At 39.7% G+C, this 26,734-nt stretch overlaps 1 protein-coding gene across 1 annotated transcript in view; it reads right to left on the bottom strand.

Moving 5' to 3' along the window:
* Notch2 (notch receptor 2) overlaps nt 1–26,734 on the bottom strand; it is a 151,504-nt gene that overhangs the window by 50,048 nt on the left and 74,722 nt on the right. Inside the window, exons 5-10 of the mRNA XM_078026900.1 lie at nt 23,160–23,282; nt 5,559–5,792; nt 3,914–4,069; nt 3,051–3,239; nt 2,072–2,185; nt 1,135–1,248 (exon numbers count right to left, since the gene is read on the bottom strand). Of these exons, the coding sequence (XP_077883026.1) occupies nt 1,135–1,248; nt 2,072–2,185; nt 3,051–3,239; nt 3,914–4,069; nt 5,559–5,792; nt 23,160–23,282 (930 nt within the window). The remainder of the gene's footprint in view (nt 1–1,134; nt 1,249–2,071; nt 2,186–3,050; nt 3,240–3,913; nt 4,070–5,558; nt 5,793–23,159; nt 23,283–26,734) is intronic.

Genomic DNA, 26,734 nt, shown 5'->3' with positions numbered 1-26,734 from the left:
GGAGGATCATTAAGTTCAAATCCAGCCTCAGCAACTTAGCAAGGCCCTAAGCAACTTAGTGAAACCGTCTCTCAAAATAAAAAACAAAAAGGGCTGGAGGTATGGCTCAGCGGTTAAGTGCCCCTGGGTAACCCCCACCTTCCCCCCAAAAGGTGATTTTTAGCCTCTCCAGTGAGCTTAGGTGTGACAAGAGGACAAACACTGGAGTTTCTCCAATGAAGGACAATAGATTATTTTTTAAAGTTCAGTGGCTCATTGGAGTTGACCTCACCAAGGAGGTCTAATATAAAAACAGTAGCACTTTGTGTGACTTTGTGACTGTTTGCTTTTCTACAATCAGAAAGAAATCATTCGTTCAATGCCTACAACTCTTTACAAATTCTTCTAAATAAATTTGAATTATATTTATAACTGTCTTGAATTATATTTTTAACTTTTTTCCTCAAGCAGTCAGATAATAAAGGATATCATCTTTTCTAATAATGTTTAGGCTTTCTAGACATTACTTATCTACAAAGAAGGAAACATGTAAAAGGGGCATTTGACTTAATAAAATATTCTCCAAAGTAAAAACAGGGCGATAGGTTCACAGATCTGTTCATCTCTGTGAATAGATCCTTTGGATTCTAATACCAGAAGTCAGCAAGGAAACCCTAACTTCCTAGCCAGAGCTCTTGCCTGTTGGCTGCTACATACCTAAGAGCCACTGTGTCTGAGCCTCCACACCTGCACACACTCAGCCTGTAGACTCCTAAGCCTTTTCAGGTCACTGGCCTCAAGAGACAAAAAGGGCAACTATAGAGAAGTCCCCAGTGGAACAGTTTTCCATGGGAATCCTACTTTCCCAAATGAGTCAGTCAAGCCAGCTGGAAGCTCACTGCTCTCCATGTGCCAAAAAGACATGGACATAAGTGGAATATCCAGGCCAGACCACTACCATGATGGAAGAACAAAGGGTATAGGAGGGAACCATGAGAACATCAGAAAGTCTGCTATCAGCAGCTCTAACACAGGGCAGCCCCTGAGTGTTAGAGCAGAGGCCCCTCTGTCTCTAACACAGAGAAGCTATCAGAGGACTGTTGCCATCTTGTGCAGAGGAAACTCCTGGGAGATGACAAGTAAGCAGGCACTTACCAGTAGCACACTGGCATTCGTAACCATTTGGGTGATCAATACACTTGGCCCCATTCAGACACGGAGTACTGGAACAGTCATCAATGTCAATCTGGCATACCGGCCCCGTGAAACCTTGAGGAGGCAAAATAATGACCAAGTCAAAGTCTATCCTGTGTCTTTCTTACTTGTTGAATGGATGATGCCCATGGAGGTGGGTTAGGTTACCACTAGAGCCCATGTTGTGGGTCAACACAGTGACCTCCCTAGCAAGTGATTCTCCCTACACAGTGGTTCTCCCTAGCAGGTGACCAGGATACCTGGGAGAAACTCAGGGTCAGGAAGCCCTCTTGTCTCCACCACTGCTCCTTTAGAGTGATGTCAGCTCTAGAGGGAGCAAGAGAAAATGAAATGCTACATAGAGCCCTCAAATGAGCACCCAGATCTTCAGAGGCAAAGGGACCCTCTCTCTGGAGACAAAGTGGGCAGGCCACAGTTGCTGGGAGACAACGGCATGTCTTCAACATAAGCATGAAGGGAAATAACAGACAGAGGCTCTTGCAGAAGAAACTGGATGCATGTTGTCTGTTTGGATTTGTGGGGTGAAAAAAATCTCAAAACAATAAAACCTCACAGAGGGGCTTCGAGAGTATGATCCATAGGGGGAAAAAGGAATCCTGAACAGCCTACAACCGTGGCTTCTGTGGGAGTGAGAGCTCTGAAATATACACATAGACAGAGGTCATGGACCATTCCAGAACAGACTTGGACCTCCATCCACAAACGACTTGGAAGATAGGCTAGCTAAAGCAATTCCCCATCCCTCCACACACTCCTCTCACCAAGTCTTCATTTTAATGATTTCCTCATGCATAGCCCACACATATGCTCCCTCCCTTCCCATGGTCAGTAGGCTTTGTACTTCAGAAGGAAACAGGGCCAGGTGGTGGGCACTTACCAGGGGGACAGAGACACTGGAAGCGGTTGACTTTGTCCACACACTGCCCATTGTTCACACAAGGGTTGCTCTGACATTCATTGATCTCTAGTTCACAATGCACACCTTTGAAGCCTGCACAAAACAGACCACATATGGCTCAGAAAGACACAGAGGTGGACTCCAACCAAGAAAACACAGTGTGCAGAGATTGCTACTACTTCTATGAGCATAGATATTACTGCCAAGCCTAAGGGACTCTGCCATGTCAAGAAATAGTCCCTGTAATTAGGTTAATGGATAATGTGAAAGACCTTTGTCACTGTGAAGAGGTGACAGGGGCTACCTCATAAGACACTGGTGAGACCTAATATGCAAACAGACTCTACAGTGCTTTCTGTGTCAATGCACACATTCCAGACAGTGCCAGACACAAAGTGTCCCTCCCCTGAGTTCCCAAATGTCACCCGAGTGGGCTGCTACTATAGTCAAGGTATAAGTCAAAGTCAGCAGCTGGCATCCTTCATCAGCCAGAGCAGCCACCTCAGCTGTCACTTCACTAGTGTTAGTTGGGCCTCTGAGGATTCAAGAACTATTTCTGCAGAAGAGCTCCAGGGCACCACTAAGCATATGCTGCAGGTAAGATCCAGTTCCATTAATGGAATGGGACGTATTATGCAATACATTGGAGGATCAGGAAAGTTAGCTATTTTTAAAAAAGTCTTATAGTATATCGCCTCTGATATGTTCTGTGGTATGCATCCGGCTTTGACATAAAGAGCTTGGTCAATTTGGTCGACACTGCTCTGCCAATTCCCATCTTGCACGCTTCTCTGTAGAAAGAAAAAAAGATGCCTGGGAGCCCAGACATCCTAAAGTGACCAGTCAGGGAATAAAATGCTAATACAGTGCATGGACTCCCCCTGGTTCCTGAGTGCTCCCTAGGACAAGTGCAGTGCCACCTCTCATCTCACACCCCAGCATGAAGGCAAACATTTACCTGGCATGCACAGGCAAGTGAAGCCTCCAATCTTATCCAGGCAGGTGGCATCATTCTGGCAGGGGTCTGAATGACACTCATTGATGTCCATCTCACATCGAGGTCCCCCATAGCCCTTGAGACACTCGCAGTGGAAGCTGCCATCTGTGTTCACACACCTGCCGGCATGCTCACAAGGATTGCTGTTGGCTGCAAGACACAAGCACCAATTATCAGGACACAAGCACCAATTATCAGGACCCAAGCACAGGCCAGAGTTCCACAAATGCAGACTACGGAAGAGCATCTGACGATGTATTTCCTAAGATTTCTACCTTCTCATGTCTTACATAACTTACAAAGAAAAAATAAAAATAAAAAAGGAATAGGCAATCTTTACTCTCGTGCCTTTCTGTATTCTCTTTTTTTGGGGGAGCATGGGTACCAGGGACTGAACTCAGGGGCACTTGATCACTGAGCCATATCTCCAGCCCCATTTTGTATTTTATTTAGAGACAGGGTCTCACTGAGTTACTTAATGACTCACTTTTGCTGAAGGTGGCTTTGAACTCACAATCCATCCTCCTGCCTTAGCCCCCCAAGCCATTGAGATTACAGGCATGCACCACCGTGCCGGCCTGTATTCTATAGTCCAAACTGCCACTGAGGAAGGCTTTATAAGAAAAATCAAGTATAGACCTTGCATATATTTAGTTCCCAGAATGGAATGTATGGTTAGGCTGAAGAGTTAATTGCAAACAGGGATACCTAATAGGAGAGATCTGAGATTTGGGATGTAACATGCTCCTGGAGTAATATGAGCTCCCGATGAAATACTTGCTGATCTGACACCCACTGGAAGCAGAGAAAGGTTGTGTACTCACCCATGGCACACTCATCCACATCTTCTGTGCAGTCCGCCCCTTTGTAGCCCTGTGGGCAGGTGCAGATGTACTGCCCATTCAGGGGGTTGGTGTCACACAACGCCCCCTTGTGGCAAGGATTGCTGATGCAGGCATCATCCAGATGACATAAGAGACCTGCCAGAGGGGGGGCAAGTGTGGAGAGAGAACATCTCTCATTTGGAGAAGAACTTTCTCTTTCACCAGGTTCCTCACAATCCAACATAAAGATTTAGAGTCAATGTCCCCTTCACCTGGTCCTATCCAGGGACACACTGCAGCATCAGCAAAGCAGCTAGCTGCTTCAGACAAGCCCATGTTCCAACCCTGAGCCCTCAACTAGATATCTCTTCCAGTGCAGAGATGCATATAAGCCAGAAATTAGAAGAGTAACTCCAGAACACGGAGACAGTCTCTGGATTGTCAGATTTGGCAAATAAAATAGAAGATGCAGAGTTAAACTGAACTTCTGATTAACAAATTTTTAAAATAAAATTCAAATACTGCATGCATCCTGTTTTATCTGACATCTTCCTTCTCCAGTGTCACTCTACCTGATGGTCATGGGCTCATATGCATCTCTCCAGTCTCAAAAGAAAACAGGAACCGATGTCATCCTCCTCTACTAGAATGGCAGTTTAATGGCATTGACATTTGGCTCAGATGCCTTCAGGCTTCTGAGGACATTCTAGGCTTCCTGTTCCACAGAGTTCAAGTGGGAACTAAGTTTTCCAGTCTGTTATTTACTAAGGCTTATTCCTCAAAGCTGAAGGTGTGGCTTTTGGAAAGGCAGAAGAAATATAACCACATTTCAAAACTGCTGGGTAAAAAGTTATCTTGGCTAAACCATCTTTTTTCCATCACATCCACCCCCATGTTGCTGTCATACTTCTAGAAGTAGAAGCTATTACACAGAAAGAGAAAGGTTAACTTTGTAGTATGAAGAAACTCTCCTTTAGAGGAATATTTCCATAGACATTGAGGATCGAAATGCACTTCTCCTCCTGTCTCTCCTGCTAATTCCTTCTTAGTAAGTGGACTATTTCTTCTTAAAATCAAGCCTGTGACTTCATTTATTCATCATCTAGTAGGAGTTTCTGAAGTACTTTTCAGTCTAAGATCTTAAGGAGTTCTGCAGATGCTCCAAAGACCACAGTTACTGTCCTTCATTTTCTTTCTTTTTTCTTAGTAACAGGAATTGAACCAAGGGGTACTTTACTACTGGGCCACATTCCCAGCCCTTTTTATTTTTTATTTTGAGTCAGGGTCTCATTAAGCTGCTTAGGGCAAAGGTGCTGAGGCTGATTTGAAGTTGGAATCCTCCTGCCTCAGCCTCCAGGGCTGCTGGGATGACAGGAGTACACCACTGCATCTAGCCTAGCTTTCATTTTCTAGGATAACAAACCAAAGCACAGGTGAAGATTAGAAGGAGAAGTCCTAAGAAGGAGACTAACTTCCCAGATCTTTGGCTAGCAGATAACATTTCCTGAAAAACAGTCCTGAGTGGTATGTTCCTACAGATGGTAATTCATGGAGCACAGCTGCCAGACAAAAGATACAGCAGAAGCCCTGAATGCTCACTGCCCCCACCCCCCACTCTCCAGCTCTGTCCTTCCATTGGCCTTACCTGCCTTTCCCTCTGGGCACATGCAAGCAAAGGAGGCCACACGGTCAATGCAGGTGGAGCCTGGAGTGCAGGAGGCGAAGGCACAATCGTCGATGTTTTCGCTACAGTCATCTCCACTCCAACCATTCACACACACACAGCCATACCCCCCATTGCGGTTGGTGCAGGTGCCTCCATTCTGACAGGCATTGGGTTGCAGCAGGCACTCATCCACATCCTCTGTGCAGAACTGTCCTTTTGGGGGGAAAAAAACCTTTGATTAGGGGGCCCACATCTCAAGGAATTAGTACCATCACAGCCCCCATACACTTCACCTTCATGTGACCTGCCTGAAATTAAGGCCAGCAGAGCTCACAGCAGGCCAGATATTCTCTTGAATTTTAAGGCTATCTTAAGCCTTAAAATACCAACCAAATGGTATTTACTCCAGGCAAGTTATTTCAAGATGAACAAAAAAATCATCATTGCTAGAAACTCTTGACAACATGAAAATAGTCTTATCAAACAGAGGTGAAACCTATTAGGACCCTTGACTCACCTTAATCCCTGGGTCAATGAATAAGAGCACAGACGAAAGCATCTAAGAGATGAGTGAGTCAAAAAATAACAAAAGGGAAACTACAGCTCTAAACATTATAGCAACTGTTCCATATCTGGACTATATCAACATTAACAGCCCAGCTGTGATACTGTACAAAAGTTTTGCAAGATGATGTCACTACAGGGAAACACTTGATAAAGTGTACTAGGTATCTCTCATTAATTGTCACAATCCTGTGAAACTTTGTTTCAAAATATAAATTACAATTTTCAAAAATGTTAGGCAAGCAAGGATAGAAAAGATGAAGAACAATGAGAAGCCCTGGTAAAAGGCAAGACCCAGAACGGTGAGACTGGAGCAAAATGTGCTCATCCCAAGGCAGAAAGCCCACCCAGTGCAACAGGAGATGGAAGAAGAACCAGTATGCTGTCTGAAAAAGAGCACAATGAAGGATGACAAACACGAGGCTCCTACAGGTGTGCTGCAGGCCATCCTGACAGCAACTGTGGGACTATGGCAAAGCTCCTCAGCAAGGAACAAACATGTCTTATATTTCTTATAACCAAGGAATCTGTGTTTCAGAAATGCAGTTCAGTGCCAGGCCACCAGAGCCATAGAGCATATTAATGAACTGGTCTGGCTAGAAGTCTTTTAAATTAAGTCAGTTTAGACAGCTATGCAAAGAAATTAAGATTTAGATCATTTGAATTTTCTAAAACATAACAAGCTGCTGAAACTCAAAAAATGTAAAGTATCCTTCATTCTTCCTTTGCACTGTTGGCACATTCGAGTTGCATCGGACCTAGCCTAACTGCTCACCTATTTATTCTTCACTCCCATCTCAGCTGAACTTCCACTAGTATAAAACCAACATCATCTATCACTTGTTTGGTTGCACATCCATCTTCCACCACTTGGATGCATGCAAGCTCAGTCTGGGGACCTTTTTTTTTTTTTTTTTAACATATTGCCAATAAAGCCCACTAGCATGGCAGGATGGGAATGTGGATGTTTCTGGAACTCAGTGTTAAGCATCTCTCTTTTGTGCTTCCCTCCCTACTCCATCCATGTAAGTCCTGAAGGAACCACTATATCTTTGTATAATCACACCTTCTTGGCCACAGCTGACTGATCCGGCATGGGCAGAGGATCCAATCTACATCACTATGTCCCTTTCCCAAATTACTGGACTAGGAACATTTTGTCACAAGACCAAATGGATGCAACAGCTAGTCTGCAGAGAAAGTGATCAGGGTGAATTAGAAGTGCACAGGGAGGAAAATAAAATCATGATGGCATTCAGGTTATTGGTTCCTGTTGTTCCTGAAGCCCAGCTGCTCCTGGCACAGTCTTTCTGAGAGACATCTCTTGTAAGTTTTTCTAATTTGAGATGATTCTGCCAGTTGTAATGCAGATTATTAATTAACACATAGTAAGTGGGGATGGGGAGAAAAAGAGGAAGTGAATGAGAGAGGGAGTAAGTAAGTGAGGGAGTAAATGAGGGAGTAAGTGAGAGAGGGAGGAAAGGAAGGAGTGAACTGAATGGCAATCATCTCCCCCAGGGAAGATGATGTCATTTCATCTATTACAGAAAACTTTGTTCCCTTAGAGTCCCAGCAGAAACCCTACTTCAAAGTAATGACAGCTGTGTTATTAGAATGCAGGTGGGGTTGAGAAATAAACACGTGACCAAGAAGTAGGTGAAGAGTTCTTGCAACCTGGAAAATTGCTGAGTCTTGTCTATTTTACTTACAGTAACTTGAATATCTACACTTCCCCTGAAATATACTGACTTGTGCAATTTGAGCAAATTAGATGTTATTCTTCTTTATTAACATTGTGATAAATCTGAGTATAAGACACTGAGTGTTTAAAATGATTTTGTATTTATTCCTTATGCATTGTAATAACCAGTCACTAAAATATTGGTATAAGATAGATTGGAAAATAAACAAAGAGACTAGATAAAATATTAAGTGTTTCCTTAGAATGGAAATTTGGCACTCCTGGGACAGGACACAAATAGCCATGGATTTCCTACTGCAAAGTATGTACTTCTTGGGGTGCCATAACAATCATCTCATTTGGAGCCGAGGAAATGGTTCTGAGAGGTAAAAATAACTTGCCTGTGAGAGGCAACGAGAGCAGGAAATCTGGCATTTGAGCTGGGGGCTGCCTCACTCTAAAATTCTTAACAAAGATTTGAGGTATGGATCTGACTTTATCAAATCCCCTCTGCATGTTCTATTTTCCCAGGTGCACAGCCACGTGGAAGTAGGGAGGATGAAGAAGGTTAATGTCAGGAGGTGGAGGAGGTGAAGACCAAAATCATGACTCACAGTGTACTTTTGGGCACAGTTCACTAATTTTTTGAATGAGACCGGTTTTTGGAAATTAGATGCCTCCACTGAATCCTAGAACTACATGTCTGTAAGGTACTATTCATTAAAGACATGAAATCTAGAAATCCAAGAGCATTATGACTTAGAAGACATTTTCTTTAAAAAAAAAAACATTTTTTACTTATACAGGGGCACAATATCTTTATTTTGTTTATTTATTTTTATGTGGTGCTAAGGATTGAAACCAGTGCCTCACATATGTAAGGCAAGCACTGTCACTGAGCCACAATCCCATCCCTAGAAGGAATTTTCTACAGGATGGATTTCTTTTCTCCAAGTTTCATGCACAGTTTTCCAAAGCAGCATTGCTTCCCAGCCTCATTTCTGCCAGACTTTTTTTTCCTCCTTATTACTACTCTATCAACCAGTTCTAAAATTCAAAATGTTGAAAACAGTAACCAGGGTGCCCGTTGCAATTGCTTGCTCCAAAATCCCCAATGGAATGTCTACTAAGATAGCAAACTTCCATCAAGTCCCCAGCATTTTAGCACAGAGGAAAACCAGTGCAGACACCTGAAATTAAGAACAGTAAGGCTCAGAAAGGTAAATGACCTCCTAATTTCACAGAACTGATGAGAAGGAATGCTATAACTCAAACCCAGATCAGTGGGACTCTAAATCAGATGCCTTTCACTGTAGCACAGTTGAGCACCAAATTGGCTTTCTTTGGTCAAGACCTACACATTGAATCCCTGATCCAGAGTCCTAGAGCACAATGAGAAGGCACAAGAATCCCCTTAGCAGAAAGAAGGTATTAGCCTTGAAAAAGTTCTTGGCATTCTCCTAGGCAAATTAGGTCTGTTTTAAAGTCATTTGGCTTCTTCCACTATTCCATGCCAAGAAAACTAGCCTGGGTTGAAGGGGGGTGGGTTCCTGAGGAAAGCAGGATTAGGTCCAGAAGACAGCAAAAATGATCTGAGTGTACTCTGGTTGAATTTTAAAAGAAAAGGTGGAGGTGGCTAGAGACTTATTTAAATACAGTTCCTAAGTTGATAAAATAGGCAAAGAAGAGTGGGGAAAGACATGATCAACACAGGGTGTGAACATTAGTCAGACAGTAGAACACAGGAAGAACGAAAGGCAAACAACTATCTGTTAGCAAGGAGAGGAGGAGAGCGCACTAAGTTATGAGCTACCTAGCATATAAAAGCGTCTAGTGAAAAGGAAGAGCTGCGTTGTCTCCATGCCCCACCAAGCCACTAAGTCTTCAATCCAGAGACAAGTCTCAACATAGATCATCATCTGTGTCAAAACAAACCATGCTGGTAAACTCCCAAAATATGTTGCACAAAGCTCAGTTAGGCAAGTTTTGAGGGCAATAATTATCCCTCTTAGTAATTTCCACCTGTAGATACTGTAAGCTAATGCCGTTTAACATTAAGGCCACGGCAGAGGGCTGGGTAGGTCCCCTCTGTTTCCTATGGGCAAAAGAGAAAGAAAGGGGTGTGTATTTAAAAGCTACGCTCCAGGAGTCTGGACTAATCTAATATGAAGCATCACACTGCCTAATTCTTGGCTGATACTTGAAATGATGGGAACCACTTATAGTAACTGACAATTTTCCAGCTTACCATTTTTGCCTCATGTATCTATTCACATTCCTATCTGTCCTTGATACACTGTCTCTAGCCACAACAGTTTTCTGTTGGTTCCTCACACATTATTTCCTACCTCAGTACCTCTGCATATCCTGTTCTCTTCAGCCCCTCTAATTCACATGACTAGTTATTCTCATCCTTCGGACTCTGATAACTTAACGAGGTTCTTCAAATGCATCCCTCCTCACTACTCTCCACCAGTGCATTTGTTCCAGTCAATCTCTCCTGGCATATGTCCCAAATTGTGATTATTTATTTATTTACTCTACATAAGTCTCTTCTCACATTAGACTACACACACTATGAGAGCAGGAACTGTGTCCTACCATTCACTTCAGTATACACGCCAGGTACTGTACTAAACACTTGGCATCAGTGGCAAAACAGATGAGGAAACAGGACTAGAGAGGAACAGTGACTTGTTCAAGTTTGTACCATTAGTTCAATCAATTAGAAGTACAAACTGGAAATGGAAACAGTTAAGTGCTCAAAAAGACTGGGAGTGTGAGATTGCTAGTTTTCAAATAGGAAGGGGAATCTGGGTTGACTATTGAAGGACAAGGCAGGATTGACTAACACAGGGGAAGAAGACAGCTCCTTAGTGCTACAAATGAAGCTTCCTGCCAACCCACCACTAGTAAAGTAAGCATGCGTATCAGTTTCATAGGAGTAGGGTCACTTTAACGGTCTTTTCTTATTGCTCTATCCTATGATTTTAAGACTACAGGATAAATAAGATTATGGACCCAGCCTGTGCAAGTAAATATAGCAGTGTTAACCATAGAGGTCTGCACTGAAATGGAAACCATGACCTGAGCCTCATTAGCATCACACTCCAGCCAAGGGAGCAGTGAAGCACTAAACAGACACCATTTATGAGCAGTAACAGCTCATCATAGTTCTCTCAAGGTACCACAAACAAACCATCAATCTGACTTGGAGTTATAAGTGACTGAAAAGAGGGAAAGAGGAGGACAACAAAAGAGGAGAAAAGAAATGACTGCAGGGCCTGAGCACTCTCTGAAGAAGAAGCACTCACCCTCCCAGTCATCTCTCATCTGTGCAGTCTGTGGAAAAAGGCTTTATCACATCAATAATCCTGTTAAGGGTCAACTCGAATTGCAACAACAATCCTAAAAGAACAGCTTGGCTGGCCCTTGCCCTGACCCTGCTACCTTTTCTTCTATGGTTAAGTCAAGACAATTCTGTCTCTGACATACTTCCAATCAGCGGTCACCCAACTCCCAACTTCTGGAGTTTCATATGTTTCCATGTCATACAGAGCATTCTTATAACTTCTATCCTATAAAATCTCTGCTCTAAACACAGATTTTTCTATTTTGCTGGTGAAGTTAATGAACACAGTTGTACAACCTGCTGTGACTAAGGCTAGTTCAAATATTCGGTGTGACCAATGGAGTCTGCAGGACCTGCCTAATGGGAATATGTATGTGCACACAAACGTGCAAGGACACACACATGTGTACACTTGGCCTGGGGTATGCCAGTGACTGAGGGGAATGATGGGAAGGTAAGCATTCAGACAAGCACGAGACTCTCAAGGGACTCCTCCACTAATACCCAGACATCACCATCATTGTTTAAATTCCTCAAAGGCCTAGTTCTCCTGGTAACTTCCACTGCATTCAGGACAGAATGCTAACATCAACCTGTGTTTCCCACCGAACTCTCAGGCTCTTGCCTTGAAACAACATGAGCTCCACCACTTCAGCCTTCTGAAATTTTTCAGTGATCACACAAGTATCTGGGACACTCATCCTGCCCTTTCCACTAAACAGTTCTTACTTACTGTCTATATCTGAAATGTCCACTTTCTCAAACAGACTATACCGTCCTGAACAAATTAGTTCTGCCTGTTAATGTGCTATACTGAAACTCTCTACTTGTTCTGCAAGGCATTTGTTTCAGTCCAAACTTTTAAAAATAGTTGGATGATTTATATCTTGTTTCTCAATACTGCTAAGGTCCTGTTTACTTCAGGAACTCAAGTTCTGTGGAAAAATGGATGGTAACTCTCTACCTCATCACAAATCTCCAGAACTTAGCACAGTGCCCAGCTAATATTATTTAAAAGTGCTTGATAAATATTTGTTAAATAAATGTTTAACTCTGTATTCTCTTATTAAAATCATCCTACTCCTGAAATAATGGTGATCTTTCACAACTCATTTCTCCCATAGCAACAAAGTGTGTCTGTATTTTATTCACATCTCAAAGTCTCCCTCACCACCTTTTTACATGACCCACAACACACAAACTTCTCATCACAGTCCCCTTCCTTTTTTGCTAAACTAAACCTTATTTGTACCATACCCAAATCTACCTTGCCTTTGCCTACTAATCCTTCAACTATATCCACGGGCAACTCCACATTATGGTGGACACTTTCCTTAAGTGAAACCTCACCTTTTCCTAAAGACACTATCCCAGACAGCCCTTTCTAGAAAAAAAAAAAAAAAAAACTCCCACTGCCCTCCTCTTCCAATGGCTGCCATCTGAATCAAACTAGGGGACAAAGAATCAAAGTCAGGCCTGGTGACACAAACCTGTAATACCAGTGCCTCAGAAAGTTGAGGCAGGAGGATCACAAGTTTTAGGCTAGCCTGAGCAACTCAGTTAGGCTGTCTCAAAATAAAAAATAAAAAAGGGCTGGAGATGTTACTCAGTAATAAAGCACTTAAGGGTTAAATTCCCTGCACAAAAAAAAAAGAAAAAGAAAGAAATGTCCTTTTATTACCCAATGCAGCTACTGACCTCAAAAAGTAAAAGTAAATCTATTAAGTTATAAGCACTTTACCTTGACTGTCAAATATAATCTTTAAAAATGACTAACTTACTTTTATAGAAGCTGCACAAACCCAGTCTACACCAGAAAATGTATTAAAGTATCTAAGTGAGAAGAGATTCTTACTAATAGTTGTGAATTTGAAGAGGTACAGTTGAGCCAAGAACAATCAGAAAATCTAATGCTCCAATCCACTCATTCATTCAATAAAGACACACATATACACAAACTGTGCTAGGCTCTGACCTATATGCATGAGGGTTACAATGATGAATTAAATAGACATGATTTCTACCCTGTAAACCTTCCAGGCTAATAGTAGTTTTATAGTCAAAAAAAACAACAATAATTAAGGGTGATAAGTGCTTTAGCAGTTACCAGGTTGCTTTAGGAGCACGGAGTAGGGAGAACAGAGAAGGACTATAGAACGAGACTTTTAAGTGAAAGCCTGTAGGACATACAGGAAGAGTAAGGTTGTGTAAGAGTATACGTGTGAGAGTATGTGGGGAAAACAGGACAGGGTGGGAGTATTTCAGGCAGAAGGAAGTGATGTGTGTAGGTTTGAATGAAAAAAAGAGCATGGCTCATTTGAGGCAATGAAAAAAGACTCAGTGTGGCTGAATTACAGGGAGTGCACGGGGGAGTGGAGAGATGCAGCAGGCGAGGGTTACATCCAGTTCCTTGGAACTCAATCCAAAAACAAGGAGGACCCACTGAAGCGTTTTAAGCAAAGAAACAACTCGATCCAATTTGTGTTTCAGAAAGCCCATTCCGCTGCATGCAGGAGAATGGGCTGAACTCCATCTCACCCCTCCAGGTCAACAGCAATTTAAAGCACCAGGGAGTCCCAGCCTCCTGTGGCCGCTATAGCAACAAGAAAGTCTGCAGTGCATCTGGGGCAAATTCCGGATGTAACACACCAGAAAAAGCATCCAGTGTGGATGCCATATGGAAAACCATGGAAGTTGGGTCAATGCTGAGCATTCAGGAAGTGGACCCCTGGCTCAGAGAAGAAAGTTGTGCCAAGCTTTGGTCCCTGTTACTAGGGGTGAAGATGGAAAGAACCTAGAGGACATATGACATAAAACAACAAGAATACAGTTCAAATACAAATCAGGATCAGAAGCTGTAAAGAAGAGAACTGAAACAAAGAAATATAAATCAGTAATAAATGAAAAGTTTAAGAAGTTCTCACAATATGCAAAGCAAAACACAAGCAGATTATACCAGAGAGAAAGAAGATTTTAGCGTTGGGGAAAAAAGAATGAAAACCTAATGTAAAAATAATACGTTTTTCTATTTTAAAACAAATGATGGCAAATGTTGCTTATCAAGAGAGCAGCCACACTCATCTGGCACTGTGCTTCCTACAGTGCTCACCACAGAAAAAGGAACAATGTTTAAAACTGGAAATGAAATCGCCACCCAAGGATTCAGTATCTAGCCAAAACACCATTGTGCATGAAGGCAACTAAATCAGAATCAATTTTTCACATATCTAAGGGCTCCCAAAATATGCCAACATGTCACTTTCTTGAAAAAACAATTACTCAAAGATATACTTATTTGACTGAAAACTTAATCAAAAGAAAGAAGTGTAGAATGAAGAGGCTGTGACATAGCTGCACTAGTAGCACAAAATGAACTGCACACAGCATTAAGTCTATAATATCATAAGTTGGATCATAAAACTAACTACCAAAAAGAAGTTTAAAAGAAGGTGCATACACTTTTAAAATTCAATAATAAAATACAATAATTTGAATTTTAAAAACCCAGATTGCATATACAAAATCTAGGGAGTGAAGGAAAGTTATAAGAGAAATAAAAGTATGCTAATTCTCCATCTGAGAAGGAAATTAATAGATAACAGTTTTATTTTTGACTCTTAAAATTAGGAAAATGAGCTGGGCACAGTGGCACATGCCTGTAATCCCAGCAGCTGGTGAGGCTTAGACAGGAGAATCCTGAGTTCCAAGCCAACCTCAGCAACTTAGTGAGGCACTAAGCAGCTCAGTGAGACCCTGTGTCTAAATAAAATACAAAATGAGGCTGAGGATGCAGCTCAGTGGTTGAGTGCCCCTGAGTTCAATCTCAGGTACCAAAACAACAACAACAACAAAAAGCTAGAAAGATGAATTGAAGTTCAAATATTTAAACACAAATTCACCTAAAAATAAGAAACACTACCAACAAAACATTTTTTAGAGAACTAGAAAAAAACAAGCCCAAATTGTACAGAACAACCAGAAAAACTAAAATAACCAAAGCACTCTTGAACAAATAGAACAAGGAAGGAAGCATTTGCATTATCTAACTTCAAACTACATTACAATGCAGTACTGATTAAAACAGCATGGTATTGGCCTAAAAACAGAGACTAATGGAACAAAATAGAGGACCCTGAAGTAAACCCACATGTGTACAGCCAATTAATTTTCAACAAAAAGCTAAGAACACTTAAGAGGTGGTGAAAGGACCACCTCTTCACGATAAATACTGCTAGCAAAACTGAATATCCACATCAGAAGAATGAAGTTAGATCTCTGCCTCCAAACAAAACCAACTCAAAATGGATTAAAGACTTAAATGGAAGACATGAAACTACTAGAAGAAAACATAGGGGTAATACTTCCAAATAGTGAAATGAACAAGGAATTTTTGGATAAGACCCCCAAAAACACAGGAAAAAAAAAAAGCAAAACTAAGCAAATTGGATTATATTGAACTAAAAAGTTTCTGTACAGCAAAGGAAACAACCAACAGAGTCAAGAGACAACCTACAGGATGGGAGAAAATATTTGCAAAATGCACATCTGACAAGGAGTTCATTTTAGAATTAAAAAAGCTCAATAGAAAAAAAAAAGCAGCAGCAAACAAATAACTCAATCAAAAATGGGCAATAGGGGCTGCAGTTGTAGCTCAATTGTAGAGCACTTGCCTCACACGCATGAAGCACTGAGTTCAATCCTCAGCACCACATAAAAATAAATAATAAAAGTATTGTGTTCATCTACAACTAAAAATGCATTTTTTAAAATGAGAAATAGACCTAAATAGACATTTCTCAAAAATAAGAAATTGAAAAAATGCTCAATATCACTAATCAGGGAAATGCAAATCAAAATCACAATGTGAGATATCACCTTGCTCCAGTAAGAATGGCTATTATCAAAAGATAAGAAGTGCTGGTGAGGATGTGGATAAAATGGAACCCTTGCGCACAGCTGATGGGAATGTAAATTAGTACAGACATTATGGAAAATTGTATGGTGGTTACTCAAAATTTAAAAATAGAACTACCACACAGTCTAGCAATCCCACTAGGTATATCCAAAGGAAAGGAAATCAGTATTGTCAGAGACATTTGTACTCCCATGTTCACTGCAGCACTATCTACAACAGCCAAGAAATGGGAACAACCTATGTGTACATCAACCAATGGATAATATTTGAGTCTCCTGGTTGTCACTCACTCAATAGCCATCATTTGTTAAAATCTGTCCTGGGTTCCGAGGTATTTGACATTTTATTCTAATATCTATAGGACTACTTTTAGAATATAAGTGGTATTTCAAAACCCTTGTTATCTGTAAGTAGAAAATAACATTGATTTTTATAAACTGAATTTATATCTGGCTATCAACAAAACAACAACAACAACAACAACAAAAATCTGTCCTGGGAATGCCACAATAAGTAAGACTGGTTCTCAATCCTAAAGAGGCTGATAATCTATGAGGTGAGCAGAGTATACAAACTAGTAAATACAGTAAAGTACTACAGGTGCTGCAACAGAGGCGTGAAGAGTTGAATCAAGAGCAATGTTACAGCCCTGAAGAAGTCAATTCTTCTCAATCACCCCTTTAACCCCACCAAGTACTCAGATGGTTCTAAATTCCTATCAATGTTTCTTTCAAAACCTCATTCCTTCATATTTTCCACCTCCTATAATGGTTTTGTGTAGACTTCTTTATTCCTTCCTAAACAATTTTTATAATTCTTGAATGACACAAATTAACTCTGTTAATCTTTGTGTTTCTTACAGCATCCAGCATGGATTTAATAGTTGTGCAATAAGTATCTGTTATTCAACTTACAGTCATTCCATGCAGGTTTAAAAACCATTAAGTTAAACTGGATCTTCCTGTAATGCAGCCAAAACTAGACACTGAGTAATGAACCACAAGGACAGGAAAAGATCCTTCAGTCTCACCTCCTCATTTTGCTAAACCATACTATATATTCACTCCTGTTTCCACCAACATAGCTTTTGGACCTCTGGAATGAGGGTGCTTCAGGTTAGCACTCTGGCAGTCTTCCCACTGGAAAGAAACTGAAATTGGGGTGGGAAGTAGAATTCCAGAGAGCAGGCTAATTATCTGGTACTCACAATCAAGCTGACAGCAGAGAAATTGAAACCTGAGATGCATTTTCCCATTCTGCCACACCGAATATAAATGAGAATACCTTTGCAGTCCAAGATATAATTAGTTTCCACTCTCAACTCAAAAGCTCCATCCCTATAGTATTACATACATGTGGGTAAACACACACACACACACACACACACACACACACACACACATTTTTTAAAAAAAAAGATCCATTCCATGGGACAATGTGTCACCAACTAGAGGCTGGGCCGAAACAGAGATACCTATTTCAACTTCAGAACACCACCATGCAGAGACTCATTTTCACATACAAGGAGCTCCTTCCTGCACCACCTCTGGCATATGCACTCGCTGGTTCATGCCAAACATTTTTACTAAAACTGGAGCAACTAAGAGCAGTGGGAATCTTAACCACCTCTTTAGGCTCATCATGCTTATAAAGGAGCTGAGAAAAAATCTGGTCAGTTTTATTTGACTCATATCCACCTAGCTTTCATTGTTCACTTCTGCTTAATGTCCCAAAACACTACTCCAAGCCCAAGCTGAAATTACATTTCTGGATTAATAACAAGCACAGGAAAATAAATCACATCTGCCCCAGGAGTGAACCCAAAACCAAAAGCAGTCACAGAAAGGAATTTCTGAGTTGAGTTTAGAGTCAACTTTAATTCTGAAGGAAATGAACCTTTAAAAAGAAAATTCAAATAACAACATACGTAGACAAAACATTAATCTACTCTGTTCTAATAAATTTTGGGGCCTTTTAAAACTTTCTTTTCCCTTAAATGGATATCTGCCAGAGCAGAACTTCTCTGATAAGATGGCATGGTGCCAAAGGCAGTATGATAAAGACATTTGTGCTCAGGCTGCATCAAACCTTTAGGTATACTTTCATTTCCTAAAGGAACATCTAGTTATTCAGGCTTATCTCCATAACAAGATTCTTATAAAGAAGTAACCCCCATTCCCACCCCCAACACCAATTTCTTTTTTCCACCTGAGCTCAGGCTAGTTGAGAAGGCTGTAGCAGTCTCTGAAAGCACGAACAAAAACACTATTTCGACAGCTATAGTAAGTGGAAAGGCTCTGAACTGGGCTACAACCAGTTCTGTCCATACTGACAGGGAAACCACAGCGGACCAAAGCCAACACACTCTTTCTAATGAGGCTCGCACAAGGCCTCCTCTGCATGTGGTTACCGGTCTGCTGCTCTACCACCGAAGGACACAGTGGGTACTCCCACTTTTCAGCAGCAATGATAATATGCTCAGAGCACCTTCACATCTAGAATTCTGCTGTCTAAAAGAAATAAAACAAGAGACAAAGGTATAATTCTAAATTTTCCAGTGCCCACTTAAAACAAAAGAAAAAAGTCTTGGGGTGTAGTTCAGTGGGAGAGCACTTGCCTAGCATGCCTGAGGTCCTGGGTTCAAGCCCCAGCATGACAAAATACAATAAAATAAATAACAAATAAAATGAATGTGAAAGGAACATGTGAAATTAATTTTAGTAGTATTATTTTATTTAACTCAACATATCTAAGACAAATTTTACTATCTAATTAATATTTAAATATTAGATGTTTTACCTTTTTTTCATGCTGTCTTCAAAATCAGGTATTTAATAGTTACAATACTTCACTTCAAACCAGTCACATTTCACGTACTCAACACAAGATGTGACTAGCAGCCACCAAACAGAACAGCACGGATCTACATTGTTTAACATGGTTGCTATTTGCTGAATAAATTTTTATTTATTCACCACTGATTCACCTAAGACCCCAATAAAGTAAGTGAGAGATATTAGTTGTGTGTACAGCAAATAAAGCCTTCTGACAAAAAGGAACTGATTTATTTACCCCAAACAAACCACGGAGTTGGAAAAACTTCTACTCATCTTGAAGTCTAGAACTTGCTACAAAAGTTCAAGCCTTTTACATATGTATACTTGGAAAATAAAACTATCTATTAGGTTCTTCTCACTAAAAATCTAGCAAACTCCCAAATCTCCATTTATTTTAAATTAATGCCTAGTGTTTTCTGTCATATAATCTCATCCCTTTTTTTTCAGATGGCTAGCAACTTTATTTCCTCTCCTACTAGACTAAAACAACCCCTTCTTTTCTATTTTGTCAAAAGCCAAACCAAACAATTCATACTTCAACTCTACAGTTGGCAATTGCAAAGGAAATTCTGAACAAATTTGTAATAAAGGCTCTTAGGTATAGCAAAAACAGCACCAAACTGAATATAAAACATTCACATAATGTTAACTTCTAACCTCAAAGCAACCAGCCAGATTCCTAAAATGGAAAAAAAAAAAAAAAAAAACAAGGAGTAAATCACGAAGTACTAGAATAATAAAATTACAAACTGAACTTTCAATCTATTAAAGAAACTCAAAATCCTTCAAAATAAAAAATTTAAAAAGACAACTCACAGAATCAATTTGATAAAGAAAAAAGACTGAGTATTTATAACTTGAAAAGCCTAAATTCAAACACTAACCCAAACACTATTTGCCTTCGGCAAATTATTTACCCTTTTTGAACATGCATATCTGTGAAAAGGATATTAATATATTATACTCCTAATACAGTGATTGTAAATGTTCACAAAATGTATTATAATTAATAAATTATTCAGTGCTAGTAAACAACAATTAATTTCTATACTCCAGCCCCACTCATTTTTTTTATTGGTTGCTCAAAACATTTCAATGATCTTGACATATCATATATCATACATTTGATTCAAATGGGGTATGAATTCTTATTTTTACCATGTGTACAGATTGTAGGATCACACTGGTTATATAGCCACGTTTATACATACTGCCATACTAGTGTCTGTTGTATTCTGCTGCCCTTCCTGTCCCCTTCCTATCCTCCCTCCCCTCCCTTCCCATCATCTCTCTCTACCCCATCTACTGTAACTCATTTCTCTCTTTTATTTTTTCCCCTTTCCCCTCACTTCCTCTTATATGTAATTTTGTATAACAATGAGGGTCTCCTTCCATCTTCCGTGCAATACCCCTTCTCTCTCCCATTCCCTCCCACCTCTCGTCCCTGCTTAACAGTGATCTTCTTCTCATGCTCTTCCTCCCTGCTCTGTTTTGAGTCGCCCTCCTTATATCAGCCCCACTCATTTTTGTAATTTATGTAAAGCAGAAAACACGAATCTGAACTTAGAGCTTTAACATCAACAGAAATAAGAACCCTATGGCACAAAATTGTCTTTCTACTCTTTTCCTCAGTAGGGGACTGGGATGGTGAATAACTCAGCTATGAAGATCTGTAAAGAACACTAGAAAACTGCTGCCACCAACAATTCAATGAGTTCATAATGCAATACCTCCATCATGCCAAGTAAATAATAATGTCAATCTATATGTAGTTACACTGACACTGAAAAACACAGCCCAAGAACATTTAGCTTAGTCTGAGAGAGTTGGGGAACGCTTGCTGAGGGAGTTAACCAACTGATCCAAGTCAAACAGGCACAAAATCATGAAGAAAACAGGGTTAGGGGTGGAGCAGGCCAATCTGGAGAAAAGCAATGGAGTAAATGAAGACACAGAATGTGGAACAACACAAGCACAATGTGGGAGAGCTGAGAGCAGCTCTTACTGCCAGAGTCTGGAGAGCTGTTGGATGCATGAGAAGACTAGAGAAGCAGATAGAGCTGGGGCATGAAGGCTTCATATAACACAGGGAGCATTTGGGGGCTTTATCCTGTTAATGACAGGCAGGGCAGAAAACAAGTCTTGTCACTGGAAATCAAAGTATTGAAATGAGTTAAAAAGGGAAAGGAAACCTATGGTGAGAAACTAAAGACAGAGGATCACTCCAAATGACAGCCAACAGATCAAAAGAAATAGAAAGCACCACGTGGAACATATCCACTACCTCTGCCACCCTTTCTAGAAATACAAATTACACTGAGAAAGAAACATCTTGCATAGAAAAGAGGCATTTATTAAACATCCTGGGGTAAGAAATTTGGGTAAAATATCATTTTACTGGGAAACTTTGCCCCAAGATCAGACCTTCCTAATTAATATCAAAGCAGGAAACCAAGTGTGGTATCAAAGAAAAATCAGCAACAAAATTACAATACCATTTAATCTTCATTGGAATCAGAAGCCTGAGTACCACACAGAGTCATACTCCCACAGGGCACAGGGAGATTAGAATAAAGTCAAGTTCCTGACACTTATATCATCCTGCCCAGAACTAACTGTGAGACTCATTAAAAGTAGAAAAAGTCCAAATCTTTTCAGTTACGGCTGGTCATGTGATTAACTTTATAGTCATTTCTAAGTGGAAAAAAAAAATCTACCACAAAAATGGCAAAAGCTAGGGAGAATAGAGAACATAACAGAAAGTGCAGAGGGTTGGAAGTGAAGTCCTAGGATCAGGACCCCATGAAGAAATTCTAGGGAAAGTCCAATTCTAGGGAAACCCAGTAGGAAAGTATTAAAGAGGACGGTTTGGGGATTAAAAGCAGAAATATGGGCTTTTCCAGAAAATCATGTTATTTAAGCTTTAAATCCTTTTTTATCTTTTCTATTCATAGTCTATAGAACAAGAGTACTCTAAATAATTAAAAGCTGCAGATAAGGGAAAGCAATTCAGAAATGCTAAAGAACACCAGGCAGGAATGACTGCAATCCAGCATAAAGACTTCTCTGTAACAGAGTTCAGTACTGGTACTGAAGTTTCTTCTTATAACACTAACTTATTCTTTGGGTTTCCACATTGAATCAATCCATTTCTCTCAAAAACTTTCTGACTTAATTGTCTTCACTTTCAGTAGATAAATAGATGGATACAAAAAAAAAGTAGACCACAGTCTGCATAAAATCACCCAACTTACTAAAGTAAAAAACTTAGGATAATGTAAAGAAACTTCCAAGAGGGTATAAAATTAAGCTAGACTACTCTTCTAATGTCAGAGGCAGAAAAAATTATTTTTGACTTGTGTGGAGAAAGGGATACAAGAAAGACAAAGCAGAGCTGGGGTTGTGGCTCAGTGGTAGAGCACTTGCCTAGCATGTGTGAGGCACTGGGTTCAATACTCAGCATTGCATGCAAATAAATAAATAAATAAAAGGTCTATCAACAACTAATAAAATGTTAAAAAGAAAGAAAGAAGACTCCCAGCTGGGAGTCTGAGACAGGAGGATGGCAAGTTTAAGGCCAGCCTTGACAACTTAGCAAGATCCTATCTCAAAATAAAAAAACAGAAAGGGCTTTCGATGTAGCTCAGTGGTAGGGCACTTGCCTAGCATGCACAAGTCTTTGGGTTTAATCCCCAGTACCATGAAAAAAAAAAAGAAAAAGAAAAAGAAAGAAAGAGAAGAAATATGATTATAATAAAATAATGTCCAAAGTACTTGCTCAAGCTTTTGCTAGTTAAAAGGTATGACAATAAGATAAGATAGATATCTATCTGTGAACAAATAAGATCTGAACTCCTGTGGTGTATATAGTTTGGTTTGGCATTTAAGTATGCTCTTTCCTCTCAAATATTTATTAAGCATCTACTATGTTCCAGGCAATGTACTGTTTTTCCAACAAATAAAGTTCAGAGTCTACCAATAATGATCTTCTCTCATATGCACTGTAGCACTTAGCACAGTGTTGAGTTCAGAGCAGTTGCCCAATAATTCCTATGAAAATTTATATTTGAGTGAACACTGTACGCCTGGGGTTAGCACTGCATCTGGCTCAGTTCATACACCTGTCTAAAGTAGCCCTAAAATGACTTGTTCAAGGTGCCCACTTTAGCAGCAGTCTCCTCTCCTTCCCAATCCACACTCCATTCTGGTGGGTTCATCACACTGTACATACCTGTCCACTGAGGGGGGCAGCGGCAGTTGTATGTATTGACCCCATCCACACAAACCCCTCCATTCTGACACTTGTGGTTAGGACAGTCATCAATATTCCGTTCACAGGTGCTGCCTTCAAAACCTGATAAAAGAGGAACAAAAGAAAATGACAGATTCTCATACATAAGCATTCTGCTCAGGACATGATCATCAGGACAGACCTGCTTCGTGACTTCAGTTCAACCTCCAGCAACTGCTCAATGCAGGACTCACTATATTACAAATTTCCCCATCCTCCAACTTTTCTGGCCTTAAGCACAGCTAGACAGTGTGACTCATTATACCATGGCATGCCTTCACAGTTACCTCACAAGTATTTCATGGTGTTTCCATGAAATAAAATCCCAGGGAAGATAAATGTCTTCTCGGGACAGATATTAACTGGTTCCAAAAAACAGGGTATTAGATTTTCCCCAACTCCATACTAAACTACTGGGAAGAACAGATGAAAGATTACCTAATTGCATTCCCTCCCACCCCCAGGATGATAGCTCAGAGGCCTTCAAAACTGGGGGTGAGAAATAGGAAAAATACTGAAATATTAAATATTATTATGGGTCAAGTCCAATCTCACCACCTACAAGCTGTTCAAAACACAGTAAGTTACAATCGATCAGTTTTCTTATCTGTAAAATGAGGCTGAGTCCACTTACCCAGCCTGCCTTTCTAGATCATGAATGCAGTACTATACAAAAGTTAAAAGCTATCTGGAAATAAGGTGACATTATTACTAACTAAACTTTCCAGCACTTCAAATTCTTCCTGCTCCTCTCTACATGAATACCACATTCATAGTACTGCTTCCTTCTTCCTGATTTTTCCTTTTTGTGAAAAACAAAACTAGAACATTACACTTCACTCTAACTGCCTGCAGTGTTGTTGTCTGTAATTTATATAGTGGGATTCTTTCTCTTTTCTTGCTACCTAATTCCTAAGCTATTCAAGCCACCAGCTGGAATTCAATGCTAATGTTCAATGAACATACTCCTATTTGAAATATAATATGAGTAGATATTTGGACCCCTCAAAATATCCCTTAAGGTCCTTCTCTCTCATTGAAAACATTTATGGGTCTTACACTAGACATTAGGAAGAGAACAGTCAGTAAAGAGGCAAAGTCCCTGCTTTTCTGGCACTTATAGCCTGGTAGGTGGGACAAACATCATTCACACCTTGCTCTACCCACCCCTTACCACAAGCTACTATGGATTCTACATTTGCTTAACATAGCTGGTTTCTCTGAATACAATTGTCAGTCATCTAAATGAGCTTAAACCAAGTAGCCAAAAATATTACCCAAAAATCAAAAGAAATGATTTCATGGAAGACAAATATTTGAAAGCTTGACTAAAGAAAATTATATTTCTCCAGGTAGTTGGTCCTCAGTCTGCTTAAGCAGATGTATCACTAAGAAAGCCTGATAAAGACAATGGAAATACACATTCATATTTTTAAAAATTTATATTACTCATATTTCTGTTTAATCATCTGAAAGTCTTAGTAATGGACTAATGAGCCAGAAAATGCTGAATTGCTTAATACCACCCCTGATTATGATAAAGTGAAGCCAAAGCTACGGATCTATCACACAGCAGTCACTGAATGGGAACTAAGGTTTGTGTTCCTAGCCCAGTGCTTTTTATGAAGACATTCTTTAGAAAAGTTCAAGTTAAGGTTTCAGTTGGGGGGAGGGTGAAGCTCCTGGCGCACCACTGCTGGAACATGTGTGGTCTGTGGTGTCCTATAATTCCTGATGGTCATCTTCTCCCTAATGTATTTCTCTGTGACTAAGAATGACTTGAACAAGGTGTCAGGGAGGTGGTAAGGCTCTTGTAGCCAAGTTACAAAGAACAGAAACCAGGACCCTGCCTTTATATTAGCCACTGTTACAACTAACTGAATTCACCAACCACAGACAAATTAAGAAAGCAGAAGCATTTCAGCATAACCACAACAGATAAGAAATAAAATGTTTTCTTTTTGTGTCTGACTATTTTTGAGATAGTTCCTCCCGGTCAGTAGGAAGGCAGGTAAGGAGGCGGACAGGCAAGAGAGGTAACTCACCGTGAAAAACAGTCTATGAAGCCAAACTACCTCTCCGCACTGCCTTGAGATAACTGAGTGGCCCTGGGCACAAAGCTTAACTTTCTGTCCTCATACAGATTGACAAGACCTAGCCGGAAGAGTTGCTGTAAAGATTAAATGAGTGAGATTGATACAAAAAAACACTTGATTCAGTACATGGTGCTGGGTCAACTAAATGCCCATATGCAAAAGAATGAGGTTAGACCTCTTCACACATAAAAATTAGCTCAAAATGGACCAGGGACCTGAAGTAAAAGCTAAAATTATAAAACTATTAGAAAAAAACAGAAGTAAATCTTTGTACCTTGAGTAAGTAAAGGTTTCTCAAATATGTCCCAAAGCATAAGGAAAAAAAAATAGATAAACTGGACTTCATCAAATTAAAAACACTGGGTTCCGAAGAATGCCATCAAGAAAGTAAGAAAATTGCCCACAAATAGAAGAAAAGTATCTGCCTGATAAGAGACCTGAATCTAGGATAAAGAACACAAATTGGCATGAGTATACTATGTATTAAAACCAGAGATATGAAAAATTGAGCTCTATATATGTAATAAGAATTGTAAAGCATTCCACTATTATATATAAATAAATAAATAAAATTAAAAGAAAAATGTTCAATGTCCTGATCAAACTAAACAAACTTCCATGGTAACTGTTCAGTGTAATAATCAAATAAAACATTTTAACTCTTAAAAAAAAAAGAAAGAATTTTTATAGCTTTATAAAAAATATAAATAACCCAATCATCAACTGAGCACAGCATTTAAGTAGACATTCTCCAAAAAAGAAACACAAATAAATAGTAAGTATATAAAAAGAGTTTTGACATAAACTTAACAAATGTTGATAAGGATGCAAAAAATTGGAACCCTCATATACTGCTGGTTGGAATATAAAATAGTACAGCCAGTTTGGAATATTGTCTGAGACTAGAAGTTCTTGAAATTTTATATGATTTATATGATTTTTATATGATTTATATGATTTTTATGTTTTACATGATTTAGAAATTCTACTCTCCTAGGCATATACCCTCCCCCTAAATGGTAACATTTCATTATATCAACAAAAAAACTTGTCCAAGAATGTTCATAGCAGCATTATTCACAATGGTCAAAATGCCAATCAACTGATTAATAAATAAAATGTGGCAAACCTATTTGATGGAATATTATTCAGCCATGAAAAGGACTGCAGTATTGATATATGCTATAGCATGGATGAATTTTAAAAACATTACAAGTGAAAGGAGTCAGTCATTAATGACTACATATTGTATATTTTAATTTATATGAAATGTCCAGAATAGGTAAACTGAACCATAAACTAAATTAGTAGTTGCCTAGGGTTGGGAGGGAGTTATGAAGAATGGGTATCAACTGATAATGGGTACGTGGTTTCTTCTGGAGTATAAAAATATTCTAAAATTGACTGTGGTGATGATTA

The sequence above is a fragment of the Ictidomys tridecemlineatus genome, chromosome 11 (genome assembly GCF_052094955.1).
Source record: "Ictidomys tridecemlineatus isolate mIctTri1 chromosome 11, mIctTri1.hap1, whole genome shotgun sequence".
Lineage (NCBI taxonomy): Eukaryota > Metazoa > Chordata > Mammalia > Rodentia > Sciuridae > Ictidomys > Ictidomys tridecemlineatus.
Note: the sequence above shows the minus strand (reverse complement) of the source record. Positions and strands in the feature narration are given on the sequence as shown.